Below are 16,901 nucleotides of genomic sequence, written 5' to 3' on the forward strand. Positions count from 1 at the left end.
ATATAGATGGAGCGGAGGGAGGGATTTGGGGACAGGAATCAGGATTTAAACCTCCATTGAACATTTTCCTGTATTACATTTACTGGGACACAAAATGTATGTTTAATAATGAAATAAAGAGAAATATGTTGAGACGAGCCTTTTGATGACCCCTTGAATATAAAGTAGATCAGACAACAAATAAACAGGCAAGAATAAATCACGTTTATCCAACAGAGATCTTTCTGGTGAAACTTTATTCACAGCTGCATTATACTTCACAATAAACTGCATATCAATAAAGCAAATTTAGGTCCATATATAGAGCAGGAAACACTTGCAGTTGTTTTACAGATTGTTCTGGGCAAGATCCATGCACAGTTGTATTAACACTGAATATAATACATTCCGACAGAAACATATTAATTGAAGAACAGTCGAACCCTATCGTACTGGAAGTGCTTTTGGACCTTAAAGAGGAAGACATTAAAGGAAAAAAGCCGTTAAGAGTCTAAAATGAGAGTAAATGCTGAATGAGAATGACAAGCGTGTTAATGCAGAAATCAATAAATCAAAAAACAGCATCAAAATATGAACCAGTCCTGCAGACGTGAACAAAGATACCGACTTGTTGAGGTCACATGTGTATGGCTCTACAAATAAAAATCACTGGAAATCAGAGATCATGATAAAAGCCTTTCCAATTAAGAGCTTTAGGTTTTAAAGTTACAGCAGAATGCCTGCAATTACAATCATATCAGTGGATGAATGAATGAAATTTCACATTTCTGCTTTAACTAGATTTAAAATATGTATTTAAATATAATAATCACATATACCATAGAGTTAACTGTCCATCATGTACATAATATAAATAACATAAAACAAATATCTGGACTTTGCTCTATGCATTGTAGGGAATGCCACTGAACCGTACAATCTGAACAAAAATAGTTTGTCTAGTAACACTAAACAAGCACAAGTCACAGTTTAAAACTTCAGTTATGAACCTAAAGTTGAGTTCCTTACCAGAAAAGAACAGATGTTTATGGAAAAGGCACAGAAAAATCATTGATTCGTTAGTGAAATGGTCCTCAAGTTAGATTGCAAATTCACTTAGTAGGATGTTTTCTTGGAGTAGCTTTAGAATTGCTGGTTGTTAAGCTGGAATAAAGCATGAATGAATATTCACACTACGAATTAGAGACAAAGTTATAGAAATATGTGCTTTCACAAGGAATAGGAGTCCATACTTCAGTATGTACAGTGGTCTAACTCTGTAAATGTGGGCTTATGAATGTGCACAGCCATCAGACAAAGCCTGTAGACCACTGAAATGTGCTTCTGCGTATCATTTAACACTCAAAGACTAGAGTTATGAAGATTACAAAAATATGGAACTTCCCAAAATCTGAAAGTGCTTAAAATTCCTGTTCTGAAAATGAAATGAGATTCACAATAACAGTGCGGTGAATAATTGTTGATTCCACTGGAGCACACTATTCTAAAGTACAGTATCTGCAAAAGTGAAAAGCAGAACTGAGGTAACCAAATTAAAGATATAGCACCACAGGTTAGGAGCTAAAAGCGGGAAACAACCATTTTCAAGACAAGGATAAACTCGAACCACAGAGGAACTTTAACTCCAGAAAACTGCTTCTCTAGGCAAAATAGTTCTGTATCATCATTCTGTTGAGTCCATATCAACTCCAAAACCACATTAAATGTGGGTTCTGGCTGTAATGGTCTTTTTTTTGAGGTGATCCTCACAGGATGGATTAGGAGAATATTGCACATTGGTAAATTCAGACTAGGGAGTCAATGTTGAGTAACAGTTAAACCATCATTGTCTTATTTTTGATTAGGCCCAGCGGCCACTGGAGACAAAACTGCGACTGAAGGAGTAGCTCACATCAGAGCTTTTGTGTTTGCCCCAGGCACCGAATGGCACCACGATTATAGTGCTGTTGTCTTCAGATCCATATTGAAGAGCCTGAGAGGGACAGTAGAGTATGAGTAAAAAAACTATGAAGTTATAATGCAAATCTTATGCATGTATAAACCTGCCACATTCACTATAAAGACAAGAATCAATGAAGCTGTAAGAGTATTCTTACATCATGGTAACAGTACATAATATCACAGTATACAGTTGTTTCTGCTGGACATTCAAAAAGGGTTTAGAAATCAAAATAACCAGGATTCAATTTTATTTGTGTCCTTTTTGTAAACAATATACTGAATCAGCACTTTACAAAATATTTGTTCTTTAACTCGTTTGATTACTTATTGTTTTATTTAGAACTCTGATACACACTAAAAACAAAATAAATCATCTAAATATCTGGGCTAAAATTAGCAATCATTGAACAACTTTATGTTCCCATTAAGGGCTGAAGTTGGTAATAACTAGAACATCTACTAAAAAAAATATAATGGTGGATGTTGGATTCCATGACTCACCTGCTCAGATAGGCGTTGCGCAGCCTCTTTAGGGTCGTTACATTGGTTAATGATGTCACAGATCTCCTGACTGTTCATGATGAAGTTAATGCCATCAGTGGTCAGTGCCAGAAAGGAGTCGTGGACGTGATGCAACTGACAATACAGGTAGACTTAAATCAATACAACTTGAAATATACATTTTAAAATATATGTAAAAAATATTTACTCAAAAGTACTCCATGTAAAATTGTATTAGGGCTGTCAGTCGATTCAAATTTTTTATCTAATTAATTACATGATGTGTCAATTCATTAATCTAATTAATCGCAAATTACATTTGGCTGTGAAAATACCCCCAAATTATTATTTAAATCTATTTTTGTGTTAAATGGGAAAGTATTAAGATATACTTTATTATAATAAAAATGATAATAAGACAAACTCAGATAAACCATATATTGTCGTCGTGGTGTGTTTTTAGTTACATTGACTCAATGAAAGCAGTTAAATCTTCTGTTTATTCAGCTGCAGCGATATTGGATTGGATGGATTTCCACGTGAGAGCGCCCTCTGGCCTTTGGATGGAGATTTACTATTGATCACAGAACTGTGCTTCACTGACAGATACGCAACTTCTGCCTAAACGTGTTTTATTGCCTTTGCTACTGTATGAGTTAGGGCTGCACGATTAATCGAAATTAAATCGCATTTTTGTCCAAATATCTTGAATTTTAGGGCAGAACTGCATTTATGGAATTGTTGCCCTACATCATATTTGTCAACAGTCAACTGTATGAAATGAAGATGGTCTGGGGGTGGGCCCAGCGGCTGTATATTATATATAATATTTATATACAAACTTATCTTAGACATATTATATTATGATAATTGTCAGTAGGGGTGTGCGATATATATCGTCTGTGATAATATCGTAATTGTTGTTTTAACGATGTGCAATTTGACAATATCTAGTATTTTGCAAAAACCAAACAAAAAACCTACGGAGTGCACGCTTACATTAGCCTACGTGGTGATGAAGCGGGTTAAACAGTGCATGTGCGCATTTAGTGTGTGTTCTTTCACTGCATGATTCAGTCCATTAAAATGCATTATGGAAATGGAAATACATCACGCCACGTAAACTCAAAACTCGCGTTTGAATCGTCAGTGGCAGAAATGTACTTACAGGCTGTGAGTCAGAAGCACCAGACTGTCCTTGCATTGTAGCTTCCAGGTTTAGGAAATAGTCCTCCGTAAAACGTGCTGCACACACTCTAAAATTTGCGTTGTACTGCTCTGGAACAGCGTTGTAAATACAACTTAACCACTGATTTCTAGTTGTGTGCTCTTTTGGAAGCCCAAACAAAGTAGTTTCACTTTCGCAATGAAACGGCATCTCCAGGACATGGAGCCGATGGCAGCAACAATACTACAGCGAGAATAATAGTTCCGCCTTCTTTCGTTGCACATACGTTTGGGTGGTGTTATGAAAATCTCCCCACATTGTGACGTAGACATGACGGGGGCGTGTTTGAACGAGCCATTTTAGGGGGGTGTGGCAGAGTCTTAAAATAAAGCATCTCTCTTTGGTTTTGAGACTTTAGCTTGTAACTCTCCAAAGAGAAAGGAAAACTTGAAATCGCATCATATGACCCCTTTAATTTTGAAGATACTGGTTTCATTTGTTTGGTAACAGCCTAAATGTGTATTATCTTAATCGACTACAAAATATCATCTAATTATTGTTATCGAAAAAATATAAAAAAAGAGATACGTTTTTTCAATATCGAACACCCCTAATTGTCAGTATATTTTGAATATGTGAATTTAAAAGAAAAAGCTCTCACTGAAATCCTCTTAGTCTCTGGTTCTGCGATGACACCTGATGTTTTGAGGTCGAAATCTCCAATGCTACGTGTCATGGCCAATCTGCCATTAACGTGAGGCTGACCCAAACTGTTCCACGTAATACAACCTCCAGTCTTCCGTATCCTACAGAAACAAACACATGGTGATCAAAACACATGCGCTCTGCAATGCGATGTCTCAGTCTGCTCAGAACAGTTAGTGTACCTCTCTTTTTCATCCTTTCTCTCAGGCGTGTGATCCACGGTGAGTTTGAGGGCTTTGCCTTTGCGGCACAGCATGGCTCGGCTGTCCCCCACGCTGCCCACCACCAGCTCGATCCCATCCCTCAGCAGGGCCACAGTAGCCGTGGTCCCTGCACTCAACAGAGAGGCTGTAACACACCAGAGAGCCAGGCAGAATGGTTAGTTTGTGATGAGTTTAAGGTCACAGAAACAGTATAACACGAAATACAGAGTTTGCATGTTTTAGCACAATCACACACAGAAACTAAACAGCTATTTACTTAGCCCTGTTCTTAAAATTGCATGTACTGCTAGTGCACAATACTGTGCATATTTATGAGATAGATACACATTGCTTTGGCAATCAAGCGTCTGATAAAAACAATTGTAAACTGAAACAAGAAAAGGGAGTTTCCAAAAGAGATGATGTACTGGAGTCGTCAAGGCAAGCAGGTAGCATTGTGCCTTTTTGACTAGCTAAGGCACATAGGACGCACGTTAGAAAAGTAAACACCATTGTTTAGGCAAAACATTATGCTTAGCATAGGAAAAAAAGCATTAAAAAGTATAAAAGCAATTGATTTTAAGAGGTGCATCTCTTTTTAGCAAATAGCATTTCTTCACTGAAAATGACTCCCGCAGTAAATATTCTAAATGTGTTTTTCTCTGACATGAAATAAAACTAGTGTTATCCATACACAAAAACAAGCTTTGAACACAACTAATCAATCATTTTCCAGCAACCAACACATGTGAAGAAGGCAGAGCACAGTAAAGAGAGATAAAGAGAAAAGACAGAAAGGAAAGAAAGAGAGAAAGGTCAGGAACCTTCCAAAAGTCCACGCAAGGACCCGCTGGAGCAATCTAACCCTCCGGCCTCCATAAAGGTACCGCAGAGCTGCAGCTCTTATAGGGGTAAGCTGGGTCCGCGGCTGTTGTAAATATAACACGCACACACACAGGGCAAGATTGGACATGTCACGCAGCAGGCCACACTAGTGGGCCGAACACTACATGAATATGATGGACCTAGCATAATCGTATTTATTCTATCACAACAGCATTTAATATCCTTATCAACAAAGATGAATCTAAAAACTTTTTTTAAACTATGCGTTAATATTATATACTAAAGGTGGGAAACAAAGGTCATATTTGATACTCTTTCAAATCAAGATGATGCTATAATTACTGATGCATCAATTTTTTTTCAGCAAGAGCATTAGATGCAAATCTTTACTATATTAAGCCCTAAGCTACTTTTCAGCCCTAAAATACAAATAGAAAAAAACAAATTAAAACAAACTAATTTCTATTATCAACTGATCAAGGTTCTGCTGCTTACCACGGTGCAGATATCCGACTAGTTATGTCAACTGTCCAGTTGCAAGCAGAGTAAAGGAGCAAACATTTTCACTAAAATATTAATTTTGATAACACACTTGTTGTTTCATGTCAATTTTGTTTAGCAAATATTTTAGGAAAATCATTTAGGATATTTTTATAAAAACAACAACTATAAAGGACAGTTCCCTAAATGTACATGATAAAACTGACACGATGTAAAAAAATTAATATATAAATATCTGCCATTTATGTATTTATTTTTTATAATAAAGGGTTTGCTAATTATTTGCATTGTAAAAATATTGATGCATCGAGGAATCATTTTTTTAACCCACCCCTAGTATACACAAGCATTTAAGTGCTATCTATGTTGGGATGGATGCATTTTACAGAGCCAAAGAGAAATCTGTGAATAATCACAACAAGATTATAAAGGTTTTCACTGCTCTGTATTAGGGATCATTGTCAAAATCATTTATTTAGACTGCATTGTCATGTTTTGTTCACAAATGTCCATTTGGCTCTGTTACATATTTACCTGATGCATCAAAGCAATACTTATTTAAGACTCTAAAACAACAGCTGAGAGACTAAGCATGCTTAAAAAACAAATAAATCAGTAAAATAGGACCTACCATCTGCACTGAAGTGAAGATGCCTTGCTAACGCTTTGTCCACTTCAAGAAATGCTTTGGTTAAAACTAATTCCAAGTTATCCTCCTCCTCTGCTATGTCTCTGAAACACATAAAAAATGCAATATAAACAGTTAGTTATTCTGAAACACCACATGCCCTGATTCAGAAGCCCATAATGGTTTAAACAGGTTTAGAAACGCAGTCCTCTTGAATCACGACAGAGCTCTACGCGAGTAAAATCATGAGCATTTGTTGTATATGGAACACCATTCTTGACAAAATTGGAAAATAGAGATAAAAAAAAAATAAAAAATACAAGCATTTTCTCATCTGAATCAGGAGAGGAATATACTGGTGAGTTTTGAGGTGAGATGAAAATGGATTTGTTTCACCATTCAATTTTTTGCATGGAGCTTTTCATTTCACAAGACATTAACTGATGAACTGGAGCCATGTGGATTATTGTAATGTTTTTTTTTTCAGCTGTTTGGACTCTCATTATGACGGCACCCATGCACTGCAGAGGATCCATTGGTGAGCAAATGATGTAATGCTGAATTTCTCCAAATCTGTTCTGATAAAGAAACAAACTCCTCTACATCTTGAATGGCCTAAGAGAGAGTAAAATCTCAGCAAATTTTATTTTTATAGTGGTGGTCAAAACTATTAGAACACTAGTATTTTCACCAGCTAAAAATGGTTTTAAGTCTTTTGCTGTAGTGTGTCAGTAGGAAATATCAGTTTACATTTCCAAACATTCATTGACACACTATTGACACACTACAACAAAAGATAGAAATAACTGACTTAAAACCATTATTGTGCACCACTGTAGGTGAACTACCACTGATCCTTACTTAATATGCTTCTCCATGTTTCTGTGGCAGAATTCAGCAGCTTCTGCACCTCCATGCCCATCAAACACTGCAAAGTACATGATGTTGTCCGTCATCTGCGATAGCTGATAGCGGTCTTCGTTCTCCTTCCGCTGGCCGATCTGCGATGCGCAGCCCACCTTAGACAGGCTAACTTTGGGAATAAGTTTACCATATCGGATGCTCGACGGAAGCAAGATGGGCTCATCAATGCGGTTGTCCCAGATCCCAAAGGAGTCCCAGGTAGTCGGATGGCCACTGCTGTCTGGATCAAAGCGAGAGCTGCTGCACCGAGGAGATGATGGCATGTGTAGAGCCCGTTTCGGGTGTTCTTGGTGGATGCTGGTCAGGGCGAAGGCAGCCCTGCAGCAGACACGGGACCGGCTGAGAGTGGCATATCGCACGAGAAGAGCCACTGACATACTCAGTGGCAGGGTACCACACTGTCTGAACAGGCAAGAAGAGTCTGAAACAAACCGCCTTTAAATTTACTTCAAAAATCAGTGCAGAACGTGGGTACACTGGTCTCTGTAAATATTCAGGCTTGACAAGGACTTTGCTGAAAAAGAAGGAAAAGAACAAATTAATGACTTGCCCTGAGGCTTGTTATTCCGTAGAGTGTACATACTATGTAACATTAAGCACGTAGCTTTCAGCTGTCTCAAAACACAGCGAGATGCCTACACAGACAGCACATTTTAGTCACCTATGAATTCCAAAAATAGCTACTACGGTAGGTTTTAAAACACAGCCTTTGTTTGAACACTAATAATATGCTTACAGCCCCTCCTAATCCCAGCTGAACAACTCTGGTGTGACTTTAAATGCAGTCCTTGAGCCAAAAACTCATCACCAAACACCAATGACTTGGTACTGTCATTGTAGACACATCCAAAACTGTTGCAACAGAGATGGAAATACAGTTTTAAATACGTGAATTATGCTTCCATCTTTGTTGCCACCGTTTTGGAAGTGCCTACTTCTGTTCTAAAGAAGGGGGTGTCCCAATACTTTTGTCCTTATAGTGTATGTACAAGTCATTGGTGTTTGTTGACGAGTTTTTGGCTCAAGGTCTGCATATAAAGCCACACCAGAGGTGTTCAGCTGGGATCAGGACTTGGCTTTCTGCAGACCAGTCAAGTTCTTCCACACCGACTGAATCAATCATGTCTTTTTGAACCGTACCTTATACACAGAGGCACTGTCATGTTAGAATAGAAAAGGGTCCTGTCCAAACTGTTGCTATAAAATTAGAAGCACACAATTCCCTAGAATTTCATTATATTCTTAAACATTAAGATTTGTACTCATGGAAATTACTAAAGTAGTCAAACATGTTCATTAGAAGGGGGTGACCCAATCCTTTTGGCAATATAGTGTATGTATATAATACACGCCTAAAAATGCTGCTTAGGTAGTCAGCTGGTTAGGTTATAAGAAGCCTTTGTTTAAACACTGAACAGCGTGTTTACTGCCTGTCCCAATAGAGGCATTCAGTAACACATTATGCACAACAGTGCCCCACCCCCTATTTAATTCATACTACAATTCATATAGTATAAACACATAACCTGCGAAAACAACATCAATACAGTCATTTCTAATGGGAATAACCAAATTGTAGATATATGACCGAAGAATCAACTCTTATGTGAATAGAGGGTAAATAAACATGACGCAACACTCCGCTTATATAACAACATGCTAGCAAAAGCTTCAAACCAGTCTCTATTCAAGTTAATGCCAACGCAAAATAGCTGAAACAGATACAAATTATACACTAAGCGGATTACTGAGCGTAAACATTCATCACAACAAGCAAAATGGAGATGAATCCTCGAGCTGTGCCTTTCGGCGCTGGCGCTACTAGCAAACCGATTTCGCAACAGCAAAACGCGAATATTGTATAATTTCTAGTCTTTTATTTGCTACTTACCGTTAATATGTATGATAACAATGATATCTGGTATGTATTTGCTAAACCTAACGGGTTAATATACGTGTAATATCGTACAGTAGGTAATTTCTCCTAAGCGTCGTTTTTTTTAGCAGCACACCAACCGCCTATGAACGAAAATACATGTGAGCCAATCAGATCCCCCGTTTCGTCGGTGGGGTTCAATCAGTTGATTGGCCAGACTGATGTGATTGACATGGATCTAAACCAATGAGGTAAGCGTAACTGTAGTAGTAGGCGTTCTAAACTCAGAAGCTTGTGGATATTGTTTATGTTTTACATGCCTTTATAAAATGTTTCATAGCGACTAGAATAAATAAGCATATGGGAAACGCATCCCACAGCACAACAACCTGAGCCCAACTCATCACTTTAACTTTAACTACGTTTGTAGCCACAAACCGGACCGATAAACAAACACAGACCGGAACAGGGCTCGCAAAATGTCAAAATCCCTGGTAGCCCTTCGGGCAGGTACTTTTTTTTTTTTTACAGATTTTGGTAGCCCGAAAATGAATTATTAATTAATAAATAATTAATTTAACTAGCCCAAATAAAATAAAGACCATAAATGTCAATCAAAAACATTTTCAATATACAAATATCAACGAATATCAAGAGTTTTATTTTAAGGTATTTGCAGAATTCTTAAAAATCTATTTAAGGCCATTTGAAAAATTATTTCTTATACCATTTAACGTATTTAAAACGGTCTAAGGCCTTAAAAACTCTCCAATTTAGTTGTATCAAATTTAAGGACCCGTGGGAGCAATATTCACTCTATTTTTTTTTTCTTGCTGAGCAAAACTTTTCTTTATACCAGACCTGTACAGCACGCACACAAAAAAGTGTGTATCTTTTAACTTTAATGTGCTATTTATATTTGATTTGACCCTTGATGTAACTCAATTATGTACATTTTAGGTTACCTGAGAAAACATTTTTACTGTACAATACACTACATTTTTTTAAAGAAGTTTCTTATGCTCATCAAGGCTGTATCTATTTGATAAAAAATACTGAATATTCACAAAATAATATTGTGAAATATTATTGCAATTTCAAATAAATATTTTCTATTTTAATATACTTTAAAATGTAATTAATTCCTGTGAAGCAAAGCAAAGTATTTTCAGAGTCACAGGATCCTTCAGAAGTCTTTCTAATATGCTGATTTTTAATCAATGTTGGAAACAGTTGTACTGCTTTTTTATTTTTATACTGTATTTTTTGGGACCTGTGGTATTTAAAAATAATAAAAAGTTAAAAAGAACAGCGTTTAGTCAAAATAGAGATTTTGTGTTACAATATAAACTATTCAAAAGTTTGGGGTCAGAAATGTTTTTCTTTCTTTTTTAAAGATACTTTAAAAAAAATTTAAAAAAAGGTTAAATAAACTTTATTCAGCAAGGATGTGTTAAATGGATAAAATTGATAATAAAGACTTCTATTGTTAGAAATATTTCTATTTTGAATAAATGCTGTTCTTTTAAACTTTTTATTAATTAAAGAATCAAAAAAAAAAAGTAACACAGGTTCCAAAAAAATATGAAGCAGCACAACAGTTTCAACATTGATAATAAATCAGCATATTAGAACGATTTCTGAAGGATCATGTGACACTGAAGACTGGAGTAATGATGCTGAAAATACAGCTTTGATCACAGGAATAAATGCTATTTTATAGTATAGGTATTAAAATAGGAAACCAATATTAGAAATTGCAATAATATTTCACTATATCACTGTTTTTTCTGTATTTTTTAAATGAATACAGCCTTGATGAGTAAAAGACTCATCAATTATTTATCAGGTTTATAATATAGCCCTAACATAATATATTATCAAAACAAACTATTTAAACGGATAGAATAGAATAGAATAGAATAGAATAGAATACAAACTTAAGCTGAGATCTGTAAGTTAAATATAAAAAACGTGAACATATGAATTTTTCTATATCTGTCTAAACATCATGATGAAATACAGTTTGTACAATACACTTGTGTGACTGTACATGTCTTTATTACCGTTCTTTGCCCATCCTCCGCTATTTCCAGCACTTAATCAAGCCACTCTTCTTTAATACATGAGGATGTTTTATTTCACATGTCATTGGGTTTGCGTTGTCTCTCATGTTGAGCGCACCGCAACCATTGAAGTATTCAGTTTCTACAGAGACTCATTTGGTGCATATGGTTCTCTTTCTATGAAACCGGTTCTAACTCTGTCGTGAGTGACATCAGCTCTATAGCGGTTAGCCCGAGCATTGCTATTCTTTCCTTTTTACTGGCTTCCCAAATCATTTTTGTGTGCGCAAATTATTTCTTCTGCGCGGACGCGCGCGCGCCCAGCTTAGAGGGAGCACTGCGTGGGAGCCCTGTATTTAAGGTAGCCCGCAGAGCAGTGATACATAGCCCGACTGGAAAACATAATAGCCCCGGGACGTCGGGCTAGCGATTTTGCGAGCCCTGCCGGAAGTTAACTTCGCGCCAGGCGCGTGCGCCCGATGAAACCGTCATTTTGTGGGAAGTATCGTTTAGCCTGAAGTCAGGCACGTTTAAGTTTCGTGTTTGCTTTCAGTTTATTATCAGTGTGTTCGTCAGACCAGGATGCACTGCAGAGAGACTCTTCTGGAGTCTGATCGTCTCGTGCATCAGCTGTGATCATGTTGTGTTTTTGGGGAGCGCAGGTCAGAGAGGGTTTGGGGATGGTCAAGCCTGACCAAGTCACACATGGCAAATGTGGATTACGATCCATGTGTCCGAAGACAGCAGTTCAGGACATGTCAGCTGGAAGGAGTTTTGCTGGATTCATCCGGGATGGGAAGGTCTCTGTCCTGAGATTGCGCAGTGAAGACCGTAACGATGGAAAACTAAGTATGATACACTAATGATACTTTATGTCAAAATTGAAAGATATAAATGTAAGATAAATGCCATATATATTTTTATTTGAGAGAACATGATCTACTTATATTGTTTGTTTATTAATGACATCATAATGAATGTGTATTTATTTTTATAGTCTGAAGAGAAGTTGAACTGATTAAAATAATGTATTTACTACAGAGGAACTACAGCTAAAGAATAATAACATCAGACTGATAGTCTGTGGAGGAGATGGTGCGGTTCTTCTTGCTTATGGAGGAAATGTTGTCATTATGGACAAATCTACTGTGTGCAGGTTTGTTTATTTAACATAACAGCAGGGTGCGAACTACGGGGGAGCTCGGCTCCCCTTAATAAGACATGGGCTCCCCTGAAAACGTGATTTGTGAAATTTTGGGGGGTCTCAAAAAATATTGACAATGTGTTATTTTGACGTGCAATTTCAGTTTTGTGTAATGTGATCATCGTGGATTATTATGTGTAAAATTTTAAAAATATCATTCATTCATGCATGACGGCGATTTAAACCTAATTCACTTCAATAAAGATAACTATACATGCTATTCTTGTCATGAGCATCAAGGTGTGGGTGCAAATTCATTCCACTCATGTTTAGTGCATGTTAACTCAAAGATTCGTAGAAAAATATAAACGTTGGATTCATTGGCCGTAGATCTGTGCGCGCAGTCCTTGAAATCCATTCTGCAGTTAGCATCAAATAGCATCATATAGCCACCATGGCAAAAAGAACACAAGGCAGTTTAATGGCACGACCGAATCACCTGCTGCAAGCCCTGTTAGCACACCTGACAACGCAAGAAATAAGTCATTGCCCACGCGCAAGCGCACGAACCCATAGACCCCCCCCCCCCCCCCCCCCCAAAAAAAAAGGTGGGCTCCCCCAAAGTCCACGGTATAGTTCGAACACTGCATAACAGGCAGCATAAATTACCATATGTGACAGATTTTCTTTGTCTTTGCAGACCTCTTATAGGTCTGGATAACAGGCAGGTGATTCAGATCGCATGTGGAGACCATCATTCAATGGCACTAACCAACGGTATTCACAATTATTTCATCTGCCATTTTGCTTTTACCTTTTGACATCTTGTTATTGACATGAATCGATTGAGATTTGAGTAGATGTTCAGAGCTGTTGCTCTTTCAGATGGTCAGGTGTTCATGTGGGGTGAGAACTCTCACGGTCAGCTGGGTTTGAGGAAAGATCATCCCGGCTCTCCGTCTGCTCAACATGTTCAGAGTCTGAGTGGGATCCCGCTGGCTCAGATCAGCGCTGGAGGAGACCACAGCTTTGTGTTGTCTCTCTCTGGAGTCGTGTTTGGATGGGGAAAGAACTCTGCTGGACAGCTGGGCCTCGGAGACACTACAGGTCTGATTATTTCTTCATGTCAGTAACAGTATGAGAGTACACATAAATGTACTAAATCTGTGCAATACTGTGTCAAATCTATATCTAAGCATGAATATGAGGTATTTGGACGTGATGAATGTACTGTTTTTCTACCACAGACAGACACGTCCCAACGGTTGTAAACAGTCTGAACCAGAAGAAAACTGTGTCCATCTCATGTGGAGGGGAACACACTGCCACTTTATCAAAGGTACTATCATAATATATTAGGTTTTATATTGTATTTAGCATAAAAACAAGCAGAAAATGTAGTAAACAGTTTATGTTTTAGGGCGGCACAGTGTTCACATTTGGATCTGGAGGTTCTGGTCAGCTTGGGCACAAATCATTTAGAGATGAAAATCATCCGCGGGTGGTTGCTGAACTGTGGGGGTCTGAAGTGTCACAGGTCACATGTGGGAGGTAAAGACTGTTCATAAGCTTTATTAACAATCAGCATCTCAGAGAAATAGTACAGTTTTTTATGCACTGTGCTACGTCTTTAGCTCTCATGCATAATTCCTCACCTGATTATGTCTGATGTTTGAGTTCTGCTCAGTAATTAGGCTTTTGATTATTTCTTGCCTAAAGATATCACACGCTTGTATCAATCACATCATCAAAGCTGATCTACTCATTTGGATGTTGGATCCAAGGGAAGCTGGGAAATGGCAAAATGATAAAGAAGTCTGTGCCTTACCCTGTGGATCTGTCAACTAGTAATTAAAAATAATTTAATAGCAATAGTTTGTTTTATTATGAATATTTTTATATTCATATGATGCTCAGAGATCTAATTGTTTTTTGCGCACAGAATGTAATCATGAATATAAGATTGAAAAACTCATTGCTGGGGAGAATCATTCCTTTGCCTTGTTTTTCAAAGTAAGACATGGCAGTTTTCATTCATAAATAACTTAAATTATTGCTGCACTGTGATTACTTATGTTCCTGCCTTTTTGTAGGAACTTGGGAATGAGTCTGCAAAGTCTAAGCCCATTCCTAGAAGGGTTGTGACATTAAATGAGAGTATGATCGACCGCTGGGTGTCTGAAAGAGACTCATGGCAAGCGATAAAGAGGTGAGTGCTTGATTCGGTTCTATAGACAGAGTTTCTGTTTTCATTTATGTGTATTATGTCCACATCAAATAGACTTATAAGTAGAATATGTTAGAAGTCTTACTAGTATTTAATGTTGTGGGCTGTAATTTATATATGGACTATATTTACAGGGAAATAACAAAAGTGTTCTCCTCTGCTGCCTGTTTGAATGGAAGTTTTCTCAAAGCAAGGTAACTCAGAAGTAGATATGTCTAGCAATTTTTCAAGCCAAAACGAATCTGCTGAAAGCATCACAAATATTTATGTTTTTTGTTTTTGCAGTCATGATGAACAGGATTTTGAGCTGGCTGAAAAAGCTTTTTCAAAGTTATTAGGGAATGAAAAGGTGATATCAAAGGTAATAATAAATTCAAAATATTCGGTTTGTTTAACATTAAAAGATGCAATAACATTTAATACAACTTAAAGGTGCTGAAAGGGGTTTTCTATCTTCTGTGTGGTGTCTATTTACTTTTTTGATTACTTTCACAAACTGAGAGAGAACTAAACTGTATACAACCTGAAATTCCTTTAATTTGTGTATCTCAGGTAGTAAAGGTGGTTCAACAGATGATGCCACCTCTGAATCCAAATCCAGTTGGTGAGGAATCGCTGAGACTTTACATTCTCCTCCCTGACCTCATCAGACGTCTCCAGAAACAACAAAGAACTGAACTCACTGAAGCTCTGGCCTCCAAAATCCTTCAGCTGGATCCTGATGCTCACAAGGTTTTAGGTAAATCTGGGAGAACGTTTCAGCCTTTGTGTTGTTGTCCTTGTATTTGTCTAACTATTTTTATATTATAATCTCAGAGAAGTACTGGTCCAAACTCCCTGATGATTGGCTTAAAAGCTTGGTGAAGCTATTTCGCAAAGCATCTGCTGAGCTGATTGGCCAGATTTCTCATGGTAAAATGAATCAGGATATACAACACTTGGACACGTTTTTGAAGACCCTTCAGATTATCTATCAGGTGCCTTTTTTAAACACTGGATCAAAGATGTAATTTAATCTATCATTGTATATTAGTTATTTATACTTTGTTGTGAAGGTCTGCTGCAGTGCTAACAGAGACATCCCAAACAGGGATTTCATCATTCATGAGATCAATGATCTACTAGATACAGTAAGAACCAAAGCAATAGTGAATTCTGCTGCACAGAATGTTTTTTCTTTAAGGAATACTAAAATACAAGAAAATTCTCTTTTTCTACATCAATAGCTGCAAGCCACCATGGAATGCCTGGAAGAATGCATTGATTTCTTTGATGTAGTTTTTGTGGGTATCGAAGGCTTCTAACATGAATATTAGCATTAACTTTTTGTGTTTTTTGTTCACTAACTATATTTCTCCCATGCATCTTTCTTTCAGAGAACTATTAAAATATTATTCAAGTACCCTTTTGCGGCTGATACTGCATCTAAATGGAGAATGTTTCGGGTAAGTGACATATGCCATGCTAAACTGAGGGTATGTTTAAATGACAATGATGTGCTAAAAATGGAGAAGTTTTTCCATGGAGTTTTTGAAAAGCTTTGCATACAGACAGCAACATTGGCAAAACAATCTTTATTCGCACAGATCTGAGCGATGTCACTTTGTAAAGAAACACTATGCACCTGCGCACATACCTAGACTGATCACATAATACGCATGCGCATGACGTCACAGTTTTCACAAATTCACGTTTTTGTAGTTTAAACGGAGATATTTTCAAAAACTTGCAACATGTTCTCAAAAGTTACAGCCAAAATAAAAAGTTTTACATTTTTAGTTTTAGAAAACAGTGTTGTGTAAACGTAATAATTTTATGCAAATATCCAGCTAACATTATTGTACTTTTTTAAGTATCTGCGGGACGAATGGAGACAGAGAAATCCAGACTTATTCATATTTGAGGACAATACCAACATGTTGCGCGTAAACAGGGAATCATTGTTGATGGACACACTTGAGTATCTCAGACAAAACATCCACTCATTTTTCCATCGATTGGAGGTAAATGGAATAGCACTAGTTGACCATTTGAAACATCTGATATGCCATTTTACCATACTGTAAGGCCTCGTTTTATGAAACTTTTTTTTGGGGGGCGGGGTAAAAATGTCTCCTTTGCAGGTGATGTTTATCGGGGAGAATGGAAGAGATATAAGGGGTTTATCGGCA

At 37.2% G+C, this 16,901-nt stretch overlaps 2 protein-coding genes across 2 annotated transcripts in view; one reads left to right on the forward strand and one right to left on the reverse strand.

Annotated features, from left to right (window-relative positions):
• Nucleotides 1-204: 204 nt before the first annotated feature.
• On the reverse strand, nt 205-9,454 carry LOC306873137 (protein phosphatase Mn(2+)-dependent 1K-like). The gene is made up of 7 exons (XM_079422208.1): nt 9,309-9,454; nt 7,355-7,931; nt 6,497-6,597; nt 4,498-4,663; nt 4,272-4,416; nt 2,443-2,577; nt 205-1,972 (listed from the first exon to the last, which is right to left on the reverse strand). The coding sequence occupies exons 2-7, from the start codon at nt 7,792-7,794 to the stop codon at nt 1,841-1,843; spliced, it is 1,119 nt and encodes a 372-aa protein (XP_079278334.1). The 5' UTR covers nt 7,795-7,931; nt 9,309-9,454; the 3' UTR covers nt 205-1,840.
• A 2,044-nt stretch (nt 9,455-11,498) lies between these two features.
• LOC306872612 (putative E3 ubiquitin-protein ligase HERC4) overlaps nt 11,499-16,901 on the forward strand; it is a 9,487-nt gene continuing 4,084 nt past the window's right edge. Inside the window, exons 1-18 of the mRNA XM_079421240.1 lie at nt 11,499-12,208; nt 12,401-12,515; nt 13,204-13,280; nt 13,389-13,610; nt 13,751-13,842; nt 13,924-14,054; nt 14,223-14,350; nt 14,446-14,516; nt 14,597-14,712; nt 14,865-14,924; nt 15,016-15,091; nt 15,283-15,469; nt 15,547-15,707; nt 15,786-15,860; nt 15,957-16,013; nt 16,107-16,175; nt 16,584-16,733; nt 16,854-16,901. The exon at nt 16,854-16,901 is cut by the window's right edge and continues 93 nt beyond it. Coding sequence (XP_079277366.1) covers nt 11,998-12,208; nt 12,401-12,515; nt 13,204-13,280; nt 13,389-13,610; nt 13,751-13,842; nt 13,924-14,054; nt 14,223-14,350; nt 14,446-14,516; nt 14,597-14,712; nt 14,865-14,924; nt 15,016-15,091; nt 15,283-15,469; nt 15,547-15,707; nt 15,786-15,860; nt 15,957-16,013; nt 16,107-16,175; nt 16,584-16,733; nt 16,854-16,901 — 2,046 coding nt within the window. The 5' untranslated portion in view covers nt 11,499-11,997. The remainder of the gene's footprint in view (nt 12,209-12,400; nt 12,516-13,203; nt 13,281-13,388; nt 13,611-13,750; nt 13,843-13,923; nt 14,055-14,222; nt 14,351-14,445; nt 14,517-14,596; nt 14,713-14,864; nt 14,925-15,015; nt 15,092-15,282; nt 15,470-15,546; nt 15,708-15,785; nt 15,861-15,956; nt 16,014-16,106; nt 16,176-16,583; nt 16,734-16,853) is intronic.

This window comes from Barbus barbus (genome assembly GCF_936440315.1).
Source record: "Barbus barbus genome assembly, chromosome: 7".
NCBI classification, from domain to species: domain Eukaryota; kingdom Metazoa; phylum Chordata; class Actinopteri; order Cypriniformes; family Cyprinidae; genus Barbus; species Barbus barbus.